This window comes from Maniola jurtina, chromosome 3 (assembly GCF_905333055.1).
Source record: "Maniola jurtina chromosome 3, ilManJurt1.1, whole genome shotgun sequence".
Taxonomy (NCBI): Eukaryota; Metazoa; Arthropoda; class Insecta; order Lepidoptera; family Nymphalidae; genus Maniola; species Maniola jurtina.
In genome coordinates, this window is record NC_060031.1 from 15,287,440 (window position 1) to 15,311,698 (window position 24,259).

The following is a 24,259-nucleotide window of genomic DNA, read 5'->3' on the forward strand; positions in this document are numbered from 1 at the left end:
GATTGATTCGCAGGTAGGTAGCTACTTAGAATAAAATGAAATGTTTTTTAATACTTAACTGATTTTAGACCCGTTATAGACCTTGTTCAATACTTGGCGTAGTCTAAATTAAAATCGGTTCATTAGTTTAGGAGCTACGATGCCACAGGCAGGTACAGAGATACACAGATACACACGTCAAACTTATAACACCCCTCTTTTTGGGTCGAAACGGGTTAAAAACAGTGATCAATGTCAGGGGTTTCAGGCGGTTTAAGGTAACTTACGAGTAAATACACTGAGAAGGCACTGTTCTTTCTCTTTTTATTTTTCCAAGAAGGAAAATATATTCTTAAGATACCCGGCGTACGTCCTGTGAATGACATCGGGGTATATAGGATTTTTACCTACCAAAACCTCCTCGTTGGCCACCATTAGCGCGTATTAGGAGGCTACGAGGTATCTTACAAACACATCGCTCCTTCCCTTGTGCGACGCCCATTGGGCTTGTCCCGGAGGAAAAGGCAATGGCCTACCTTGAAGATAATATCCTTAATGACTAAACAGAAGAAGAAGGTACCTATTTCATCAAAATTGGTCCAGGCAAGGCAAAAATGCATCTCGACCAAATTATCCGTTTCCCGAATTTTACATATATTACAAAAACATTATTATTAAACATTATTATATATCATTTATTAAAATCGTTTTTTAATAGCCCGAAATATAAAAAAAAATTACTTCAGTACATATATCTTTATTGCCAAATGCCAAGATTTTTTAAATATCCATTGGACAAAAATGGTATGCAATACAATACCTAATAGATTCCATGTAAAAGATTTAAGTATACTGAAATAAAATGCAGGAAATAAGATACTTAGCTTTACGTATAGCATAGTGTTCCGTAGTAGTAACAAACATCCATTGTGTGGCGTTTTACGAGCGCCCGCGGAATGCAAACAGGAATCGAACCCCGTACCGCGATAGAAGGACAATCACCCGATACACATCAAGTTCCTCATTTATTCCCTTATCTAGTAACTTAAGCTAATTTTATTGTTTTCCAAATTGCCCAGTTTAGCTAGAAAAGTGTGGAGTAAGTAGATTTCGAGTAGATTATTGTCATGTGAAAGAATCGGATTGTTTTAGTTTTAATGGAGAGAAAGGTAGTTATTACTTATTAAATGCTACGTTTATGGATTTGCACTAGTGAAAGTTGATACATATAACCTAGGTTATATCTAGGTTCAACAAATTATTCGATCTGCTTGCTTTGCAAGAGCGTTTTTTAGGGATTTCATTTTCCGTTGGTCCATACCTAGGAAGTGATTGAATGCGAAAGTATGACTGTCTGTCTGTGTTTGTCTGAAAGTGTGTCATTGTACGGCCCTTCCATTTCAATAATTTTAATGAAAGTACAGAACTTAGCTTTTATTCGGGAGGCATGCATGTTCATCAAAATATACATAAGTAGGTGCATATTATGCATCTTTTTATCCCGGGAAATCAAAGAGTTCCCAAAAGTTTTCGCGCGGATGAAGGGATGGGTATCATCTACTTAGTCCATAATCTCCTCGGACGATATTTATAAGTCGGTTTGGTTAAGGAAACATTTTTTAATTTGGTTTTGGTTGGTTGGGTAAAATATCGTGGTGAGAATGAGCGGCCCCATCAAAACATCCTAGAAAATTCAGCAAATTATCGAATCCCAAAAATAGGGCTGCTATAAACTATAAAGCAGTCTTTCTCTGTCTGTCTATAGTATCGGAGTTGTTAAACGGAAAAACTGATACGGGTTTCAGTGCGGTTTTCTCAAAATTTTCCAAGGAAAAGGAAGACCAAGGAAGCTTCTGTGCACATTGTTGATGAATCTAGTACCTACTTTGAATGTCATACAGTGCAGTGCGAGCTCTAGGACCTAGGTACGTATGCCGTTAATCAATTAGCTATAAATAAACCAAGCATGACGGGTCCAACTGGTCTATGCTAACGCCGTGGACAGAAGACATCTGTCGCGAGTTCTCATAGCACCACATGCAAAAACGTTGCATTAAAACATTCCCCACATACTGAGATGACGGTTTTTGTGTGCCCCTTATGGTATTGCGGTTTTTTGTGCGCCGAAGGTATACTTTAATTGAATATTTGTACATAAATTGTATCCGACCAACGTAGGATGTGTTTTATATTGTAGATAACTAAACCACAAAATAAGCTTAAAATCATGAAGTATGTTATTTGTTACCTATTTTATAATTTTCCTTTGTTCTTTTCTCTTTGTTAAAAACCCAAACGGTTTGCGTGCCAATAAAATCATTTTTAGAAGAAATACATATCTTTAATTTATCATCCACGCATCAACACTTGTTATATTATATTATATTATTATATTATTATGTTCTTTGTTTAATAAAAATTGTTTCATTACATAGATTCAGGATTGATAGATACACCATACGTATTTCATATAATGTATGGGTACATAACATGACAAAATGAGATTATTAGTACCAAATCATCAAATAGTAAGAATCTATGGTAATAATGCCATAGATTTTTTTTTCTCTAAATCTGGCTTTACTCTGATTAGCCAAGTCAAGTTTGTAGATATTTTCAAGTTATTGAATTTATACAAGTATGGACTCCGTCTGCGCCGGCGCCCGCCGACACACGCGCGGCGCCTCCGCAGAGCGCCTCCCAGTCAGTTCCACCACCAAAAAACACCAACTAACACAAAAACCAGCCACTCTTAACAAAAAAAAAACACTCCAGACAAGCACAGCACGCGCGCCAGCAAACGCCATCACAGACGAAGTCCTGCCATAGATTCTTTCGTTGTCTTTAAAAAACAAGTCACAGAAGTTACCTGTAAAAATTGTATGAAAAAGGACCTTGCCACCCCGGATGGGTTCGAAGCTAGTCGGGCTTACTTCGACTAGCCACGTGAATCCAGCCGGTATTAGCCATATTTATAACTAGACTTTTCCGGGATAAAAAGTTAGTCTATGTGAATTTTCGGGACGCAAACTATCTCTATACCAAATTTCATGCAAATCGGATAAGCGGCCTTTAAGAATCCCGTGGGAACTCTTTGATTTTCCGTGTCCCTGGGATGTAAACTAACTTTGTACCAAATTTCATCCAAATCGGTTAAACTATTGGACCGTGAAAAGCCAGCAGACAGACAGACACGCTTTCGAATTTATAATATTAGTATGGATGGATAGACACTACTTTATAAGTTTAGATTCCAATCAGCTGACAGTAAATACCGGCCGAAATGGTCAACAACAACCATTGTTATTGAAATAATCATCTTTATATAAAGGAAACAATATATCGCAGGCGACAGAAGGGCGACAGGTCTGACCAAACTGTGTAACTAATAACTAAGATATCCTTATCAAAATGAGCTTTGCTATTAAAGAATTAAGGGTCATCAAGTCTGATTGTTTAGTGGTTGGAACTTGGAACATAGGAAGCTCTTCCTTGCAATCTTATTTCTGTAGTTGAATGAACTGAAATTGAACTATGTGTTTATGGAATTAAGAACTGTGATAAAGGAAAAGCGTTTTTGTTTAAAGTTGGTCGCACACTTTTCCGCACGCGTCATACGCATGAATTTTCCAGTACTGAAAGTTATAATGACGATGTCTTATGTGTGCAGCGACTACAAAGACGCTAATACGTAAATTGCCTATATAGCCTGAGTGTCTAGTCGCTTTAGCAGACCTGCGTTTTAATAAAAGCTGCGACAATCAGCCACTTCTACTGTTAAAAAAGCAAGCCTATGTACGGTCGGCCTCAGAATTCGAGTAGCAATTGCGCGAAACGATTGCATCAAAAACCTGTCACACTTATGACCTTTTTCTATGAATACGTCACACACACCTAACGCATGTGCTCATGCACATGCGTTAGGTATGTGTCACGTGCCACGCGAATATGACCATTAAGGTGTTAAACGACTTACGGCCTTTGACTGTACATAGCCTAGGCCATGTCGCTCGGCTTGCTTCTTATAGCATAGGCCTGAAATACAAATATGTTTACCTATGATAAATACTTGTAAGAGCTGTATTTATTGGCACGTTATTCCAATTTAAAAAATGAAACCTTGCTTTCAGTCCTAATGTGCGATCATCAAAGCACCTGTTTACTTACAAACTTATTGCAAAGTTTGATTAGCGAAAATTAACTTTATGTCTATGTAATTAAGGAGGTTAGACATGAAGGCGTTTGTTGGTTCGGGATAACATCCTGTGGTGTGCGCGTGCGCGGATGTGGTGGTTGTCATAAACCGAGCGATGGGAAGTAGCAGCCTTGTAGGTTGTATAGTTTTAATTTTGTTGCCGGTGTTTTTTTTATACTTCCAAAGGTAGGTATTTTAAACAAGGGTAGGTATTATCGGGTAGGTATAGGTATCGCAAATAAAATCATTAGGTTCGATTAAGTACCTAAGTAAATAGAGGTTATGGATGGGGTTTTAATTTTCACTTTTTTTCCATTTTTAAATTATTATTGGCTTTTTCTTAATTTAGAGGCTTTAACAGTAGATTGTAGATACCTATCTAGCCAGACTTAACACTAAGGTCTATGCCTTCGTATGCATAGCCACTATATGCATCACTCAATTTGCATTTTTTGTTCAGGCAAAACAGAGGATGGCTTTAGAAAACTTCTATACCAAGTCTTCAATCATATAAAGTAACAGTGGCAAACATCACAATAAATTAATATGTTTAGCCTTGAAACTCAGCCCAGGAACATAGAGCAAAATAATGTATTCCTGGATATCCATTTGGAATGTTCAATGTTTGAAATGAGAATTCCAGTTGTCGCCCCTACATTGTGGGTTCCCACCTGTAAACGCATGAAGAGAACTTGTATAATTAGTCCTCATGCCATTGTTTGACTGTTGTCACCTCCACAGAATACTCGCGACCGCCGCCCGGCCACCACGCGTTCCATCGATCAGACCCTCTCATACGCAGAGCGACTCGCATCGATCGCAAAAATAATATTGTTAATATTGGCAAATATTGCAATATCAATTTAATATCGGCAAATATTGCAATATTAATTTAATATTTACGACAATATTCAGAATAGAACGTTAATGGACGTTCGATTTACGAAAATCGAATATTTGAATTATATTCTGAAAAATTAATTCCACTTTATTACAAAAGCTTTTTCGAATAAAGAACTTTTAGTATTCGAATTTTGAATTACGTTTAAAAACTTTTTGTGACTATTTTAATTCATTCATTAGAACTCTTGCATACTGTGTGGTACTAATTAATTAATTTTTAATCATTTTGGAATTAAGAACTTTGTGTGACTGTTTTAGTTCAAAATTGGAACTGTTTAGTGAATACCATTGCAGTGAATTGTGGCAGAGAATTTTTCGAGTAAACTGAAATGACCCCGATGGGACTTCTGTTCAAAGTGAACAGGTGAGTTAACGTGCGTTCGTGAAGTGTGAACTGTTTGTATGCGTTTACTGTTTGTTGACTCGGAGATGGGAAGCGGGCATCATTTGTTCCATGTTCACAGATATCTACAGTTTATCTAAAGGGTAGATCGGCTGTATATGAAAAGTGATAAGACTGTATTCAATGTACTGAGCTCGATGGGTCTAAACACTTAAGATTTTGTATGTAGGTTCTCTTTATAGCATAGACCGGGGAGGTAAGAGATTTGTGGAAATCTACTCGAGCCTTGAGTGCGGTGATGGACTAGTGGTTAAAACGTCGGCCTTCCGGTCGGAAGGTCGGAGGATTCGCCAATTCGTACTAGGCCAGCGTGATGGATTATGGCCTTAGCCCTTCTCATTCTGAAGAGAGATATCCATCCGAGAGATCCGTTCCATAACGACCCATGCTAGAGCTAGTTGTGAATAGTTTCACATTGAAATGTTTCGATCAATTCCTTGGTACAGTGGTGCAAGCAGTTCTTTTGTTAACGAAAGGTAGCAGGTTCGATTCTCGGCTAGGTTTTTCCTTACTTATCTTGTTAAGGTCTGGTCTGATGGAAGTTATCAACATTTTTATCTCATAGGTATAATATTTCTACGGTTCGATTTGACTAGTAGCCAAATGGCTTCTTCTTGGAGTAAAATTAGTGTCCTATCTGTCACTAATGAGAGGTTTAAATATCTTTGACATATTTAAACGTTATTACACTTATTACCTAAAGTAATAGTATAGTTAATATATCGTATTTTGCTTATAACTTTTGCATTATCTATGAAATCAAAATGAGATACTACTGGACGGATCGGGCTGAAAGGCATGTAGATTGCAGACATAATATAATGATGTAGACAATTAGACATTCGCTAAGAAAGGATTTTTGAAAATTCAGCCCCTAAGGGAGTAAAATAGGGGTTTGAAATTTGTGTAGTCCACGCGGACGAAGTTGCGGGCACAAGCTAGTTGTATTATACTTAATCAGCGTAGATGTGTATGGTCAAGCTACGTATAAGCTACTTACCTAATTATAAATGTTTACCATGATAGCGGTGTTCTAACGCGTAAACTGGCGAGCTATACGGAAGCGCGACTGGTTTGCGCGGAAGATCCTATTACCCGGGAACTAACGGTCATCTCGATACGATACGCCCAGAGTATCGGATTTCACATCATTGCTTGTACGCTGTATGCTAATTTGAACTTTTATTTTATTTGTCTTCCGCTAAAACTATTTACTTTTCTTTAGCAAGGTAACTACCTACCTACTAGATAAATTTTACTTGGGAATAAGCAGCTCAGAGTCAGAGCGGAGCGCCGAGTTTCTTGCTAGTTCTACTCGGTAGGAAAGGCATTCCGAAGCAGTGGTAGATACTTTGACGATTCAAAAGTATGTACTTGTAACAGTTTTTAACCCCCGACCTAAAAAGAGGGGTGTTATAAGTTTAACGTGTGTATCTGTGTATCTGTCTGTGGCATCGTAGCTCCTAGAGACTATTGAATCGATTTTAATTTAGTTTTTTTTTTTGTTTGAAAGGTGGCTTGATCGAGAGTGTTCTTAGCTATAATCCAAGAAAATCGGTTCAGCCGTTTAAAAGTTATCAGCTCTTTTCTAGTTACTGTAACCTTCACTTGCCGGGGGTGTTATAAACTTTTATATTTTGATTTTTTTTTTGAGCGTTTGGTTTCACATCAATGCTTGCTAATCAAAACTTTTATTTAAGACCTAGCAAGGGTTTAATTTAGCTTTGGCGAGCTAGATAATATTATTGTTCAGGGGTTAATAGTTTTCATCTCGATGCGATACTCTCTTTCACCACTTGTACGCTGGATGCCATAAGTAGGTACAGTTCGCTGACAAACAGTCAGATAACGGAGGCTTTTGTAGGTAATAAGGTTCCGTTGCGCGTTGGCACCCTTCTTACTGGTTGGGTACCTATACGGAACACTAAAAATTACGTTGATCGTTTTCTCCGTTACAGCGTGAGTGAAGGACAAGTCAATAAATAAAGCTACTTTCGCATTTATGATTTTAACTAGGTTGTCTATTGACTATTACTATAGTTCCTAGGTAGGACGTAGGTGTGGTCTTACTCTAAGCTGCAAGAAACTCGGTGATTACTCGCAGCTTTTTACGATACTCCAATAGTATTAAATATAAGCATTTCATTGAAATCAATAAAGAAGAAAACGGATTCCCATTAAGTATGAAATAGAAAGCAATTGATCCGAGCACCCATCGAAGGAGTATACTTAATTATAGTGCCATAGCCCACTAGCGCTGTACCTACATCGCGTTCTGCAATTCACGCGCGTTTTTTATGATCCGCGACAGGACGCGGCAAAAGAACAGTCATTTCAAATGGGACTCGTAAATATCACAGGCCACAGCGCTGCTTGCGCCAAGAGTTTACATCACTATCTATAAACTGTAACATTGTGTTTGTTTGTTGGTTTATCTTTGCATGACATCGCAACGGAGCAACGGATTGACGTGTTTTTTTTTTTCAGAGATTTAATTCTAGATCTGGAGAGTGAAATAAGCTAAATATACCGGATAATCAAAAAATATGTTAGTAATAAAACAATAGCACAGTGACTTTCATTGACTGTTTTTTGGCCGCGTTCCATCGCGCCTGTTGTCGTGCCTTTTGAAAAACGCACGCCGCCCGCAGTACAGGGCCGCGCCGTGCTAATGGGTTATAGCACTAAGGTTGGAATTTATAGACCGCACCTTGACTTTGCTTAGACTTAAGTTTCAGTTAAAACGATACAGATTTATGCCAGCGGTATAACTCTGTCTTGTTTTACCAACAAAGTCAAAGTGCGCTCTATAGATCTCAGCCTAAGAGTTTACTAAGAAAATAAAATCGCACGCGACGACCTGTGAGTTGCGACAGGCCACACGCGACGTGCCGTGCTAGTGGGCTATGGCCACTGATCTGTGGCTATGGCACATAAACGGTCAGTAGCTATCCCGGTTTGCAAACGCTTTACGTAAGCGACGATGAGTGTCGCAATGCAATTGTGTGGCGCACAACAAACAAACAGACGGTGCATCTCATTGACATAGTTCCAGCGGCGCGCGGGCAACACGCTAGTTGGAATGTGAGGAATCTTCAAGCGATTTTTGCTAGAAGATGTAGCTTTATTTGTTTTAGGTAAGCTTTTATTAAGGTTACACTTCATACTCACTTCTTCAGTATTAAACTATTATTCTATTATCTGTCGTTTTAGATCTAAAACCAGTAATCCTGATATCGATTTATCAAACAATTATCATCATTATCATGATAAACCCGTCGCCGTTCCACTACTGAGCACGAATCTCCTCTCAGTATGAGAAGGGATTAGGCTTTAGCCCACCACACTAGCAAAGTGCGAGTTGTCAGATTCACACACTTTTGAGAACATTATGGAGAACTCGCAGGCATTCAGGTTTCTTCATGTTTTTCCTCCTCGTATTTCATTGCTTACATTACAAGTAGTACTTACCTTATTAAAAAACATGCCTGTCCCGCCATATTGAATTTTATAACCAAAAAGTTCAAAAAATTTACATCCAATATACGAGAATGTATGGAGATGATGTCAGGATTCTAACGATGCCCCCTAGATGACCTAGATCCAAATCTGTCCAAGAAGTTTAGAAGTTATGGCAGAATAAAGAAACATACGTCACTGAAAACCTTACAGTAGTCAGCCATGTAAAAAACAAAAATCGCTGCTTGCACAAGACTATGGCTTTACTATTTACTTAGTATTTACGTGTTAAGTCGGTAAAATTACGTGGGTGAGAATTAATCCAACATATCTTCGTCAAAGCATGTAAGAACCGCTGCGGTGTCCTATAAACTGCTTAGTCAACAGCCGGCTTGTGTGTCTTCAAAGCTATCTGATATCGTATACGAGATGGAATATAACCACAGTGTAAAGAGACACAGTAGTCCGACGCCTTTGGTCTCGTGGTAAATGATGACCGCGACGATCGGTCAAGGTAGAGCCCTAAGGGCGATTACGCACTGCATCCGATTCGAATCCGTGAAAATATGTTCCAAAGCTGTGGTCATAGAACTATTTGTTCGGTAGCTACTACACTAGCTCCGACTTCCGTCATCCGAGTTTTCTCAGTCATGCGTGGGAACTTGGCTGTGCCTCGGATTCAAATCAGACATATTATGACGTAGCTATGTCAAAGATGCCCACTGAAAAGCTAGGATTTGGATCAGATATCGGATTAGTGCATAAGCAAGCGAGTTTTTATATCCGAATTTTCACGGACTCGGATCGGATTAGTGCGTAGCTTGAAAAGAGCAACCGCCGAGTTTCTCGCTGGTTCTTCTTGGTAGGGACGGCATTCCGAACCAGTGGTAAATTATTTTGACGATTCAAAAGCACTTATAAATAGTTTACTTGAATAATAATATATTCTATTCTATTCTAACCGCTCTTACTACCTAGCCTAGGTCAGTTCGAGTCGTTCGGCGCTCCTTCGTTCCATATTTACCGCACGATTGCTCTTCTAGACGGCTTCATCGAACCTCTGTATGTAAATATTATCTTTACTCTGTGACTTAACTACAAACTGCATACATGGCTTTCTCAAGACTCAAGTACACAATATGATACGAAGGTTTTGGAAATAAGATAGTGGCGGTAGCGTCACGTCTTTGGCGGTCTTTTGTTAAGAAGTTGTTGCTAAGTTGGCTTAGGCCGGGCACACATTGGCGACTGCTGCCTATCATAGCGTCCACACAACATGCAAATCAAATAGCCCTGCTGATCTGGTGGTATTGGTCTTTAGGAGCCTACGATAGCTATGAATTATGATAGTAATATTAAGCTCAAATAGGTAGGTAGGTTAGTATCACACTTCACACTAATATTATAAAGGCGGTGTGTGTATGTTTGTTACCCTTTCACGCAAAAACTACTTACTGGACGGATTTGGCTGTTTATAATGGGGATAGATTATATCCTGGATTAACACATAGGGTACTTTTTATTCCGGAAAATTAACCGCCGCGACTTCGTCTGCGTGGATTTATGTTTTTAAAAGTCCCGCGGGAACTATTTCATTTTCCGGGATGAAAGGTTACCTGTGTCCTTCCCCGGGATGTAAGCTAACTCTGTACCAAAGACAGACAGACACACTTTCGGATTTATAATATTAGTATGGATCAGTATGGATAAGATCATAGGCAGTTACATAAACAGTCTGGAATAGGCACGTCAAACATAGCGGACGGGCGGGCGTGGTGGTGGTCGGCGAGCGCTTGCGGTTTCCCATCGGTTTCAGTTACAACAAGTTGCTTTGTTTTGAACTAGATACGGGCTTACATGTTGTAATAATGGTAAATTAATGATGAATATGCCGTAACCCATGTGATAAAATTTATTCTAACGTTACTAAGTATCGTAAATGATTTCCATTATGAGTAAGTATATAAATTGTTACGGCTATACTCACGTATGTAAGCCCGATTAGTTTCGAACCCGAGTTTTTTAAAAGGTTTTGGTGTCGGGGGTTTTTAAATTTTGAGTTCTTCATCCCACACATAAAAGCTGATAAAATCCGCCATTTTATTTTTTAAAGATTTGTATGTATAATGTACTCAGTGACACTTGCGACATTAAAACGATTCTAATGACCTATTATTCATTTAAAATCGGTTGTGCCGTTGAGTAGTTACAATTGGACATAGAAACAGACATAGATATTTACATGCATACAGGTCAAACACTCCTTTGGACTTCGCCACAGTCGGGTAAAATCTAAGATTTACTAAATAAATTACCGCACTTTCATGTAAATTGTAATACTCAATATCTTCCCGGTTGATTGGAATCAATTAGTGATGTATCGCAGAGAATAATTAGAAAGTAAAGCGAAATTAATGAAGCATTTAAACAGCGAGAAAAACAACCCATAAAACAAGCACTTACCACACCAATCTATAATAAAATCTTCGCTTACACGGACGCAACAACTCCACGTTATAAATATGAAAGTCTGTCTGTCTGTTTCTTAACTCTTCACCAGTAAACGGCTTAACCGATACGATAAAAAAATTGAAATAAATATGCGCCGATTAGAGTAGGTATCTTCTCCTTTATTAAAAAAAAAATTAGATTGTATAAACAACTTACAGGACGCGTATGCAATACTTGAATAACTTTAGTAAAGAAAAAGTTAAAGTTTATTCAACCACAAAAACCTCATGTAGTCAGATTTCTAAAATCATAAATTGAAACTGTCCTGTAATAAAAACCTTCACAATACCCTTCACCTTTTTCTGTAATAAAAACACGATGTAATTGAAATCTTGTTCTAAATAAGTATCTTTATTATAAGATTTTTTATTTGTAGAGGTACTAAGACGTATCTTCCGTAGACAACTTTAAAATTAATCTTTATATAAGTATATCCATACTTCCATACTTAATATTATAAATGCGAAAGTGTGTCTGTCTTTTTTGTGAACGTTTTCACGGTTCAACCGCTGAACCGATTTTAATGAAATTTGGTACAGGCTTGGGATACATCCCGGGGAAGGACACAGGCTACTTTTTATCCCGGAAAATCAAAGAGTCCCTACGGGATTTAAAATAATCGAAATCCACGCGGGCGAAGCCGCGGGCATCCCCTAGTAAAGTATATAATATACTTAATACCACGATACACTTTGGTTGCTGATTAGGATAAGTACCTACTTTCTGTTAGTGTATACGTACTCGTATATTGTGTTTGTGGCGATCGATGGCCGTTGGAGCCGGAAAGTCCTTGAGTGGAGACCGCGTTTAAGCAAGCGTAGTGTGGGACGCCCTCCAGCACGATAGACCGATCAATGATATTAAGCGGCTGGCGGGAAGTGGCTGTTTGAGGAAGGCTGAGGACCGGGTGTGGTGGCGCTCTATAGGGAAGTCCTATGTCCAACAGTGGATGGTGGATGATGATAATGTTGTCTTTAATAAGTGTCAGATCAACTAATAAAAACAAATTGATTCATTCATTCATGTTAATTTTTCACGCAAAAAAAGTGGAACGCGCGTGCGTATCTATTATTATATTTTTCTCTTTACAACAATTATGTATTTACAATTAATTTTACTTTTACAATAATTGGCTTTTAATGTGAGGAAAATTGCATTCATCTCAGACGCGTCCGTATGAGATATTGCCATTTTCGCGTGACGGTCTGGATGTTTCCGCCCGTTTTGCTTAACAGGGCTCTCTCCGTCACTTACTCCATACAATCGTAGTTCCAATTTCATTTGAATATTAAGCAACCAAAGTCCATGAAAATTTGCAAACATATTCTAGAAACTAATATCTATGTCTGTGGTTTTCCAGATTTCTGTTAAAAAATTCGGTGTCAAAGTTACGCAGTCTTAAAAAATTTCATACAAATCTTTGAGCCCCTGTAATTTTGAAACTACATATTTTTTGAAAAATCTAAAACACCACAGACACAGATATTAGTTTCTAGAATATGTCTGCAAAATTTCATGGACTTTGGTTGCTTAATATTCAAATGAAATTGGAACTACGATTGTATGAAACGAGTGACGGAGAGAGCCCTCTTAATAATCGGTATAAGTGGGAATAATCGGCGCGATGGAGCGTGCGTATGAGATTTATTGATCGCGCAATGGATTTTGCATGTAGTATTAAAATATTAATATTAATTTTATGTAATGCGTGCGTAGAAACTTGCTTCTTCTTTCATTTTTACGATAAGTTGCAGTAATTTCTATTTTCATTTATCCATAACTTTGTATACCTATTTACCTACTTAGGTATCTAGAATTCGTTGTCTATTTCTGTGTTGCTGTTTTTTTTGACATTTATAATTTTAAAATATCACTTGCTTGAACGAAGTGGGATAATATTTTGAGAAAACCTGCACGTTTGCGAGTTTTGCATATCGACGAGCCAAGGTTCGTAGTCAAATAGTATATTTTTTTTTTTTTTTTTTTTTTTTTTTTTTTTATTGTAGGAACACATACAGCTTATTACAATACCACTTAGCCAATCATTTCTAGATGTTACAGTCGCCCATAAAGTGCTCACTAATAGTCTATACAATCTCAATTCTGTGCGGGAGTTAGTAGGTTAGTCTAAGTAATTAAATTAAGTAAAATTAAATTACAAGAAGTTAGTATGTTATCAAGTATTTATAAAATAGTTATGAATAGTGGATATAGTAATAATGTATATAGTATAAATCACGCCTTTATAAGTATTATTTAAAAAATTTAAGTTCATTTACAAATTTACTAATTTTGTGTTGAAATTGGTCTAAAAGTACATATTTCTTATTATATTTATCGCATGTTCTCACTAAAAATCTATTATGGCCAAAGTTCGTGTTGATTTGTGGAAGACAAAAGGTTTTTACGTTTCGTCTGGACATTCTGGGTATGAAGTACATTATTTTACTTAACAAATAAGGAGAATGAATAAGATCATTTACAATTTTATATAAGAAGATTTGGTCCTTGTGTTCCCTTCTGAGTTCCAAAGAGATTAATTCGGTACCATTAAAGGTGTTAAATCTTTTACATAGACATCTTAAAAATTTACGTTGGATAGATTCTAACATATTGATATAAACAGCGTATTGTGGATTCCATGCAGTAGAAGCATGCTCTAAATGAGATCTTACATATGAGTTATAAAGTAAAATGAGGGTATTTGGATTTTTGAAATCAACTGACTGACGGAGAATAAATCCTAACATCTTATAGGCTCTATTTCTTATTTTAGTTAAATGTGAGTCAAATAATAGTTGACTATCCAGCTGAACTCCCAGGTCTCGCACCTCCTTGACTCTGCGTACCGGTTTTTTAAATAAATTATAATTATGGCAAATCCAATTCTTTTTTCTCGTAAAGGTAATGGTGCAACATTTATCCACATTTAACTCTAAACCGTTATTTGTACAATATAGACTAATGCGATCTAGATCTTCCTGTAGATTTTGACAGTCTTTTACCGTTCTAATTACTTTGAAAATTTTGGTGTCGTCTGCATATAATAATATATTAGAGTTTTTAACACTTTTTATGACGTCATTTATAAAGATATTAAATAGCAATGGTACAAGGTGCGAGCCCTGGGGTACACCTGATGTGATAGGGACAAATGTAGTTGTAAAGCCCTTAACAGCAACCGCTTGGGTGCGCTCCCGTAAATACGATGTAAGCCACCTCAAGAGATCACCGTGTATACCAATAGCTTCTAGCTTCACGATTAAGATATCGTGTGAAATTTTATCAAAAGCTTTAGAGTAATCGGTATACACGGCGTCAACCTGAAAACCTTTGTCCATCGCATCTAAAGTCACATCAAGTAATTCGCAAAGATTAGTTTCTGTAGATCTTTTGTTTATAAACCCATGTTGCAGAGGTGTTAATAATGGCCGTACTGCAGGGAATAATGAATCGTAAATAATCTTTTCGAAAAGTTTAGGAATAACTGACAGCTTGGAGATGCCACGATAATTACGTATGTTATGCTTATCTCCATTTTTGTGGATAGGTACAACAATTGAACGTTTCCAAGTTTTTGGTAAAATACCAGATCTCAGTGACAATTGGAACAAAAGAGTCAATGGAATGGCTAGTTGCTTGCTACATCTTTTAATAAATAAGGGATGCAAGCCGTCGGGACCGCTGCCTTTGGTCGTATTTAAGGCTGATAAATATTTTTCGACAGTTTTATGATTTAAATCTACATGTCCAATGAGAGCTTGTGGATATACGAGCGCATCAATATTTAACGTCGTGGCGGATGGTTTTTGAAAAACTGATTCAAAAAACTTATTGAATAGATCAGCTATTCGTTGCCCTTCTTGGGCACTCTCAGTATCCAGGTATAGACTATCCGGTATGCTATTAATGTTTTGTTTCGATTTTACAAACGACCAAAAGCATTTAGAATTAGCAGTTAATATATTGGCTTCAGCACGCTCAATGTACGCATTATAACAAGATGCCTCTAAGTTCTTAAACTCACGCCGCAGTTCTGAAAACAAAATATAATCACATTGTCTACCATAAATCTTCCATTTTTTATGCAATTTTAGTTTTTTATTTACCAGTTTTATTAAAGGGCGCGAGTACCATATAGGATATCTAGAACTATTTATAACGAGTCTAGATGGGATAAATTTATCAATTATCAAGTTAACTATCGTATAAAATTCAGTCACCGCTTCTTCCACACTTTTACCGCTGAAGCATGCATCCCAATCGGTTTTTGCTAGTTCAATATTAATAGAACTGTAATCGGCTGTATGAAATCGATGCACAAGACGAGGAGGAGGCCTTAGACTAGGCTGCAAATAGTTCACATTGATATTTACGTTCAAAGCAGGATGATGATTATCTTCAGGGAGGGATAAAGGTTCCGATCTTGACACTGAGCAAGTTGAGCTGGATATGACTAAATCTAAAAACCTATTGTTCATATTACTTATACAGTTAAATTGCGACCATCCGGTGAAGCATAAAAATGAAGACAATTGAGTTGTCAGTTGATCAACACCTGGATTCAAAATAACATAATTATTTAAATCGTCAGGATTAGGTTCCCATTCGGCATTCCTGATATTAAAGTCACCCACCACCAAATATACATCAGTTGGATTTTCAACATGTAAGTCTGATAAATGTTCGAAGAATTGCATCTGAGACCATACTTGATGTACATTTTGTGGGAAGTAGCAACAAAATAAACGAACATCTTTAGTAGCTGGGCCACGACATAATGAGATATTTATTTGCGTAATTTCTGCATCAGGAAATACTGGTAATGGACGAATATTGGAAATGTTAGTGGTAAGAGTACGGTGTATGGCGATTAGTGTACCGCCTCCCATTTTCATTCCTAAACGTTCATAATCTCGATCTGTACGGTACACGTTATAGCGAGAGTCAAATAATTCAGCGTCGCTAATTCCCGGCAGTAGCCAAGTTTCGCTCAAACATATAACGTCATAGTCATGTTTCAGAATAGCTTTAAAGAAACCAGTAGTTTTTGTCCGTAACCCACGGACATTCTGATAGTAAACACTAATTAACACTGCTGCAGTTTAGGTTTTATATTAATTGTAAATATTACGTAAGCTTCTCTTGATATTATACTTAAGCTATGACTAAATACCTGAATAATTGTAACTTTGTAATTTAAAGCTACGAATATCTGTTCGGATGACTTGTAATATCCATTGTAAAAAAGTATTATAACGACATGCTTTATTTTTACAATGCGTATTGTATGATAAGTTAGCGAGACTAAAACCGAAATTACAGATAAATCCATATTATTACAAATAACTTCATTAAATAACGACCACAAAAGTATTTTTATGTACAATAATTTCGAGCTACAGTCATTTATCGGGCCTGATATATCGTTATAAATAACACAATACGTGATAAGTACGACTAAGTTCTTATACATTGCTTTCCGAGAAATGACAACGAGTAAGTAAGCTCTCACCATGCAAGCAATGAACAGTACGCTTTGATGTAACCATCCACTATCCAGTTTCTCGCAATACCGGTTTGGAAACAAAAGGACCAAGCAGCTAAACGAATATTCAGGTGTCGCAAACATTTTTCTGATTCTATGATACTTTATGAAAAGTAAGTTTAATACAATATAGTTACATGTAAATAAGTGTAATGAGTGTACAAACGTAATAAACCTTTGTCGATCAAAGAAAAATTTTTTAAAGGCTTTTATTATGAGTGTGATAACAATGTGCACTATAATATAACTTCTATATAAGTACAACAACATATAGGTATTTCTTAAACTATTTTTTTTAGAGATTCTTCCGAAGTTATATGTATAATTTTTGATTTCTCGTTTTGACGAACCATGACCGTACAGTTGCGTACCCAGCAATAATCATACTTTTTTTCTTTTGCCAAGACTTTGGCTTTCTGTAAAAGCATTTTATTAAAGCTCGATAGGTGGTCATTTATATAGATACGAGTTGGATTGCCGGGAAATCCTACATCTGATGCTTTCAAATCCTTCAAACGACGCAAACAAGACAAGAAGTCATCTTTTTTGTACCTATATATATATTATGTAATAGTAGTGTTCCTAATCTTATGTACACGCTGCAAGGTCCTTGCAGAAAAAACCTCAGCCTTTATATGTTTATACTATCACGTAGATCTGATTTTAACAAGCTCTTGAGCCACTACTACAGAGTTTGTCATCAAGCACTTGTTTCATCATCTACCATTAATTAAGAGAGCATTCAAGCGTTAACCGGTAAACAAATTAAAAAATAAACTTAGCATAAAATCGCAGTTAATATTATCATCAAGCTCATAATACTCTCAGGCGATGGCATTAAAATGAACACTTTATGACGGACAACCACGTTATGTTATTTAACTAATAGTTGCATAACTTGTTCGATTCTATGTTAATGAGGAAAAATCGGTCAAGTCCGAATCGGACTCTTACATTAGGGGTTCCATACTAGCGTATAAGAAATAGCACTTTTTCATAGCGGTCATTTTAAAAAAAATATTATTTATTTTAAATTATTAAATTTCAATTCTCTACCTATTACGACGGTTAACGAAATACAGCCCGCTGAGAGATGTATCGACAGACGGACGGACAGAGGCTTAGTAATATAATTAAAGGAACCCTAAAAAGCAAAAGTGCATTAAACCGATTATCGGTCTATGCACTTTTATGCAAAATTAATAGCGCGAGATTGTTATTGATGACAAGGAAGGGTTGTGAATGAATTATAAGATACCAAAGTATAAATCCATTATTCAAATACATATTCATATTAATGCTTTGGTGGGCAGTCCACGCTTGTTGTACAAGCGGTAGCTGTTGAAGCAAGTTTTAGCTTGAATCTTATAGAGCGTACTTTGACTTTGCTCAGAGTTTACTAATTAGGTAAGCAAAGTTGAAATGAAGTTTTAAGAAGTACCTACCGATGAGATATCCTCCTCATAATAAACTCAATGGAGAGAGCTATCTTGGAGTTTGAAATTAGAAATGAGGAGATTCATAGGAGAACCAGAGAAACCGCCATAGCTCAACGGGTTGCGATGCTGAAGTGACAATGGGCAGAGTATACAAATTATACATATAACTAGTTCGAGAAACCGATAGGCGTTGGGGTCCCAATATACTGAAATGGAGACCTCTGGTGGAAGACCCCTTTTAGGTACAATTAACATAATTTAATTTGTTTATTAACCCCCGACCCAAAAAGGGGGGTGTTATAAGTTTGACGTGTGTATCTGTGTGTCTGTGTATCTGTGTATCTGTCTATGACATCGTAACTAGCTCCTAAACTAATGAACCGATTTTAATTTAGTTTTTTTTTGTTTGAAAGGTGGCTTGATCGAGAGTGTTCTTAGCTGTGATCCAAGAAAATCGGTTCAGCCGTTTGAAAGCTATCAGCTCTTTTCTAGTTACTGTAACCTTCACTTGTCGGGGGTGTTATAAATTTTTAATTTATACTTGTGTTTTATACGTTGAACTGGTTTCTGCAATTATTTCATTAGAAGAAAATAAGTGAGATTCCTTAGTTCTCTTTAGGCATGTCATTCCAGTGATTGTAATTCAATTAATATCTTAGTAATCAAGAGGCGTTGTTACTTAGTAAGTATCCATAATTGCAGTGTTCCGCTCCACGGAGGCGGTAATTGATTTCTGAAAACACCACGTTAATTACTTAGAGTCTTTGATCATGTCCGTTCCTATGTCTTCTTGTAACTACTTAAGAGGGCTCTCTCCGTCACTCGTTTCCACTCGTTTCATACAATTGTAGTTCCAATTTCATTTGAATATTAAGCAACCTAAGTCCATGAAATTTTGCAGACATATTCTAGAAACTAATATCTATGTCTGTGGTTTTCCAGATTTCTGTTAAAATATTCGGTTTCAAAGTTACGCGGTCTTAAAATTTTCATACAAATCTTGGAGCCCCTGTAATTTTAAAACTACATATTTTTAGAAAAATCTAAAACACCACAGACACAGATATTAGTTTCTAGAATATGTCTACAAAATTTCATGGACTTTGGTTGCTTAGTATTCAAATGAAATTGGAACTACGATTGTATGAAACGAGTGGAAACGAGTGACGGAGAGAGCCCTGTTAACGGCTCAACCGATTTTGATAGATGAATGATTTGTCATTAGGTTGGTTTTTAAAATTCACACACAAGCTAGCCTTTGACTGCAATCTCACCTGGTGGTAAGTGATGATGCAGTCTAAGATGGAAGCGGGCTAACCTGGAAGGGTAGTTTTCATTAAACCCATACCCCTTTGATTTCTACACGGCATCGTACCGGAACGTTAAATGGCTTGGTGGCGCGGCTTTGTCGGTAGGGTGGTAACTAGCCACGGCCAAAGCCTCCCACCAGACCAGACCCAAAAATTTTAGAAATTATAAAATTCCAAACCCCTGCCAGAAATCGAACCCGGGACCTCGCACTAAAAAGACCTTATCACTACACCAGGGAGGCTGTTCGTTTAGATAATACGTCATTAGTTTCGTCTTGATGGCGTGAGTGTCACTGGGTATATAAAATTTAAAAAAAAAAACAAAATTGTGGATTTTATGCTCTTTAATGTGCGGGCTGAAAAGGATGCAGTGCAAACCGCAGTCGGGGTTTTTTACCCGACTACGGCGAAGCCCAAGTGCCCAAAAGGAGTGCCAAGATATCCTTTGTAATTACCTAAGCTACCTAATTAATTCTTCTTATTGATACAAGGTTATTATTAGGTTACTGGTAAATTATTTTGACGAAAGCTCTTGTAAAAGTTTACTTGAATAAAAATCTATTCTATTCTATTCTATAGAGGAGTGTCAATTGATTAATTTATGTATACTTTTGTTTCAGCGAGGGATTGTTCACAAGTCCTGTGAATGCTTCACCTGTCGATTACGCCAAGGTAAGAATATTTTAAGAACATTTTGCGTAGGATGTACCAAAATACCTAAATACCAAAACATTCAGTACTTTACTTTAGTTACCTACTCAATTTAATTATTATTCTTATTCATACTTCAACTAGCTACTCAATTTTCTTTTTAATCTTCGACTTTGGTCAACTTTCCTAAATTCTAAGTTTTTATTTTTATTCTCATATACAAGTTAGCTGCAAATTTCACCTGATGGTAAGTGATGATGCAGTCTAAGATGGAAGCGGGCTAACTTGGCAGGATTGGATGAAGTTCTACTGCAGCAAATTAATGATGAACCCTATCGACCTCTATGTTTTTATTACGGACTCGCATTGGGTGGTCGCTAACCATGAAGCGGTTCAAACAGTTGTTGATAGATGGCGTTGTTTACAAAAGCTCCAAGTTATGGTCACGCGACGATTCCGATCTAGTTTTACTGTCATTTTAACGAGCCCTAATGGCTTTGATAAACAGAGGGTTAGGTTTCTTGTTATGTTGTATTTCAAGAAGGCTTAACTTTACTGTTTTAAGATAGATAAAAAAAGTCAAATTAATATTGTATTTATGCCTCTACCTACTACCTATTACCTCCCTCCCTAGGATTTTTGATAAAAGTACCTAATAATATATTTTTTTGTCCTCAATAAAATTGTATGGTCCATTTTTAATGAATAGAGTTAAAATTAACTACAAAATAATCTTTTTATTGATCAAAGCAAGCACAATACTAGGTACACCGCAGTACGACACATCAACCCGTTCGGCGTCGCCGGCTTGAGTCTACTGTCAAGATGAGAAGGATATTTTGGTCCTAGGTGGTCCTAGTCTACCACGCTGGCCAAATGCGAGTTGGCAGATTCCACATACCTCTGAGAACATTACTTAGGCATGCCGGTTTCCTCACGATGTTTTCCTTCACCGTTAAAGTTAGGGATAGGTTTACTATATAATTAAAAATGTTATAGGTACCTATTATGAACAAGATAGGGCTGCCAATTTCATGAAGCCATTGCAAGCAGGGTTCAAAAGTTACCTAGCAACTTACAGCGTAAATATTATGCTTGCATTGCGATTTGCGACCTTCTGAAAAGTCACAAATACGAAGGAATATGGATTGTTACTATCAACTTTGAAAGTACCCAAGGTAATAACGGATGTCAATCATGAACAATAATTCTAGATTTAGGTACCTACCTACTTAGTTTCTATTCCGAAGTTTTCTAGCTTCTAGCTCGATCGTAATTGAATTGGAAATAACATCGTGTGAACATTATGCGCGTGCGAGGAATCTATCCTCTTGAATTACGAATTGTGCGAAACTCGGCGGCATTGTGATTTGAAGTTGAACGAACACGATCTACCTACATCTTAGGCGATGTTGCATTTTACATTCATTTTAGGGTTCCGTGCTTCCTCTGTGCCTTTACGGAGGAATGCCTCCTCCGTAAAAAAAGGACTGTATGTCTGTCTGTAAAGCAACCTACAAGGTACCTACCTAGTTACTTCCCGTTGACCTAGAATCACGAAATTTAGCAAGTAGGTAGGTCTTATAGCACACCTAAGGGAAAATAAAAAACCGTGAATTTGTGGTTACATAAGAAAAAAAAATGAAAATGGGTACAAGATGTCGAAAAATACGACTGTAGTACCTACCTACGGAACACTTGCTCACGTTTTTTATAAATTGCAAGATAGGCTTGCATTGCATTGCCAATCATGGAAAGTTGGTAATGATTGATGTCTCTAGATTGAAGAGAAGATGATTTATTCACACTTACCAACTTAAAGGATTATCTGATTTTAGTTAGTTAACTTATAGGTACTATTTTTAAACATCTTGACACTAGATATGAATATGGCAGTAGAAAAGTCGATCGGCATATTAATTGTGCCATCACGATCGCACCATGGGTTTATGTAAAAACTTCTCGGTTCTATGGGAATCGGTGACTGCGATACCTACCTAATGGTTAGAAGCACGAAATATTTTATGAACTTTACTGTTACTTTTGTTTTTATATCCACCTATCTGTTTAATTGTTATTTTATGGCCTTAAGTTTTCGTGTTTATGGTTTATTTCGTAGTTTTGATTTTTATTATGGAACGGTTGTATTTTATTTTTATCTATAAGATCTACAAAACGTTTCAAAGACATTAAGTAGGTAAGTACCTATACCTATACTTACTTTATTCAAAAGATGAATGTCTGCTTATCTTCTACTTATATATTTATTACATAAAGTCATAGAGCAGCTTAAGAGTTGAGCCTTCAGAACCTAAAGTTACAAAATGTGTATTAAATCATATCAATAGAATTCCATACCATAACAAAGCTTTTCTTTCACAAAATCGTGACTAACACAAAAACAGACAACGAGCGTTAAACATGAAAATGATTCACATTTTTTCAAAGGTCAATAGAAAAATAACTACGCCGCACCGCGTCGATCATTCTTATGTTAATATACCAAGAAGACTTAGGCGCAGCGCACACCGCCGACAGAGTCGAGACAGTCTCAGTCTTCTTGGCAACTTAAAACTTAATTTAAGTTTCAGATTGGTTTTCAGTATGCCAATTTAAATCGTATGTCAAATTACATAAAGCTGACTTTAAGGGAAATTGCCCAGTGCGACTTTTTGTAGCGAGACAGCCGCGCGTATTTTGAACGCGATTCTGAATCGCGACATCACCGATACTGAATCGTGGGCAAACGTATATTAAATTTTTTCTTAGTTTGCTTAAAAGATAAACAAATCGCAGATATTTTCTCGGACAGCGCGTAAGCAACGCAATTTCCCCGCCACTTTGAATCCTGTAGAGTTATATTTATACTCGTATCTTCATTGTCAGTTCACAGGAACATAGGCCAGGTCATAATATTATGGGCTGCGTATAGTGCGACTCTTACACAACATTTCAGCGAGAAGCTAGGTATTTTTGCTTACCTCGAGGAAAACTAAAGTAATCTCGGGCCAACGACATGTCGCTATTGTATCGCGACCTTTTTGTGGATGTATCGCTGCAACAAGTCACGTTGGTCGATTTCCCAAGTTTTTATCAAAAAGACTCATCTTTACTCCACTCCCTCTGTATACGCCGGCCCTTAGTTTTGGTTCCTCGTGCCGGATACATGAATTAGCTAAGAAGTCTAGTGAGCATATTCGCAATGGTGGCTATAAAACAAAATTTGTACGCTTTTTGCCAAAGGTCTAATGATTTGTCTATTACTATAGATGTAAACATTGACTAGAGAAGATACGAATAGTTATCTACTATGTGAAATTCACATCCTTACCAATCTATTTCACATGGTGCTATTATAACATCGATGCATAAAACTTGATAGAAGCAACACAAGACCGTGTTCTATGGAGATACTTAATAATATAATAATAAGATAATAGGCACAATATAAACTTAAAACTAAACACAATAAAAATTAAATAAATGACAAATACTAAATTCATATAAGTATCATGTAAATATGTATAAGTCGTTTAAGTGTTTTAACACTTACAAATGTCAATATAGGTAATATGTCTAGTACGCGATAGGTCAAGATGGTCGCCCCGAGTGCCATCTCGACCAGTCGCGTAGGTACTACACGTACAAACATGTTTTTAAAGTTTTTTTAGACCTTTGTCGTGCCTTTGTCCAACCGTGGACGTCGGTTGAGACGACGGCAACGACTGCTGATGCAGTTAGCATTTAGTAGGGTTCTACGCGAAGAAGATGCGATTATAATGTGAACACCGCGATCGGTTGCATAACTAGTTAATTTATCAATTAAAAATCAATAGTGTCTGCATATTGTAATAAACTGTG

The 24,259-nt window shown here is 36.9% G+C and overlaps 1 protein-coding gene across 2 annotated transcripts in view; it reads left to right on the forward strand.

The window, feature by feature from the left end:
- The window catches only part of LOC123878477 (TNF receptor-associated factor 4), a 115,304-nt gene that overhangs the window by 16,527 nt on the left and 74,518 nt on the right, over positions 1–24,259 (forward strand). The window contains exons 1-2 of one of the 2 annotated variants that reach the window (XM_045925679.1): positions 4,934–5,441; positions 20,368–20,419. In XM_045925679.1, coding sequence (XP_045781635.1) covers positions 5,407–5,441; positions 20,368–20,419 — 87 coding nt within the window. In that variant the 5' untranslated portion in view covers positions 4,934–5,406. Of the gene's footprint in view, positions 1–4,933; positions 5,442–20,367; positions 20,420–24,259 lie in introns of those variants that run through there. The other variant, XM_045925671.1, reaches the window with a different exon arrangement.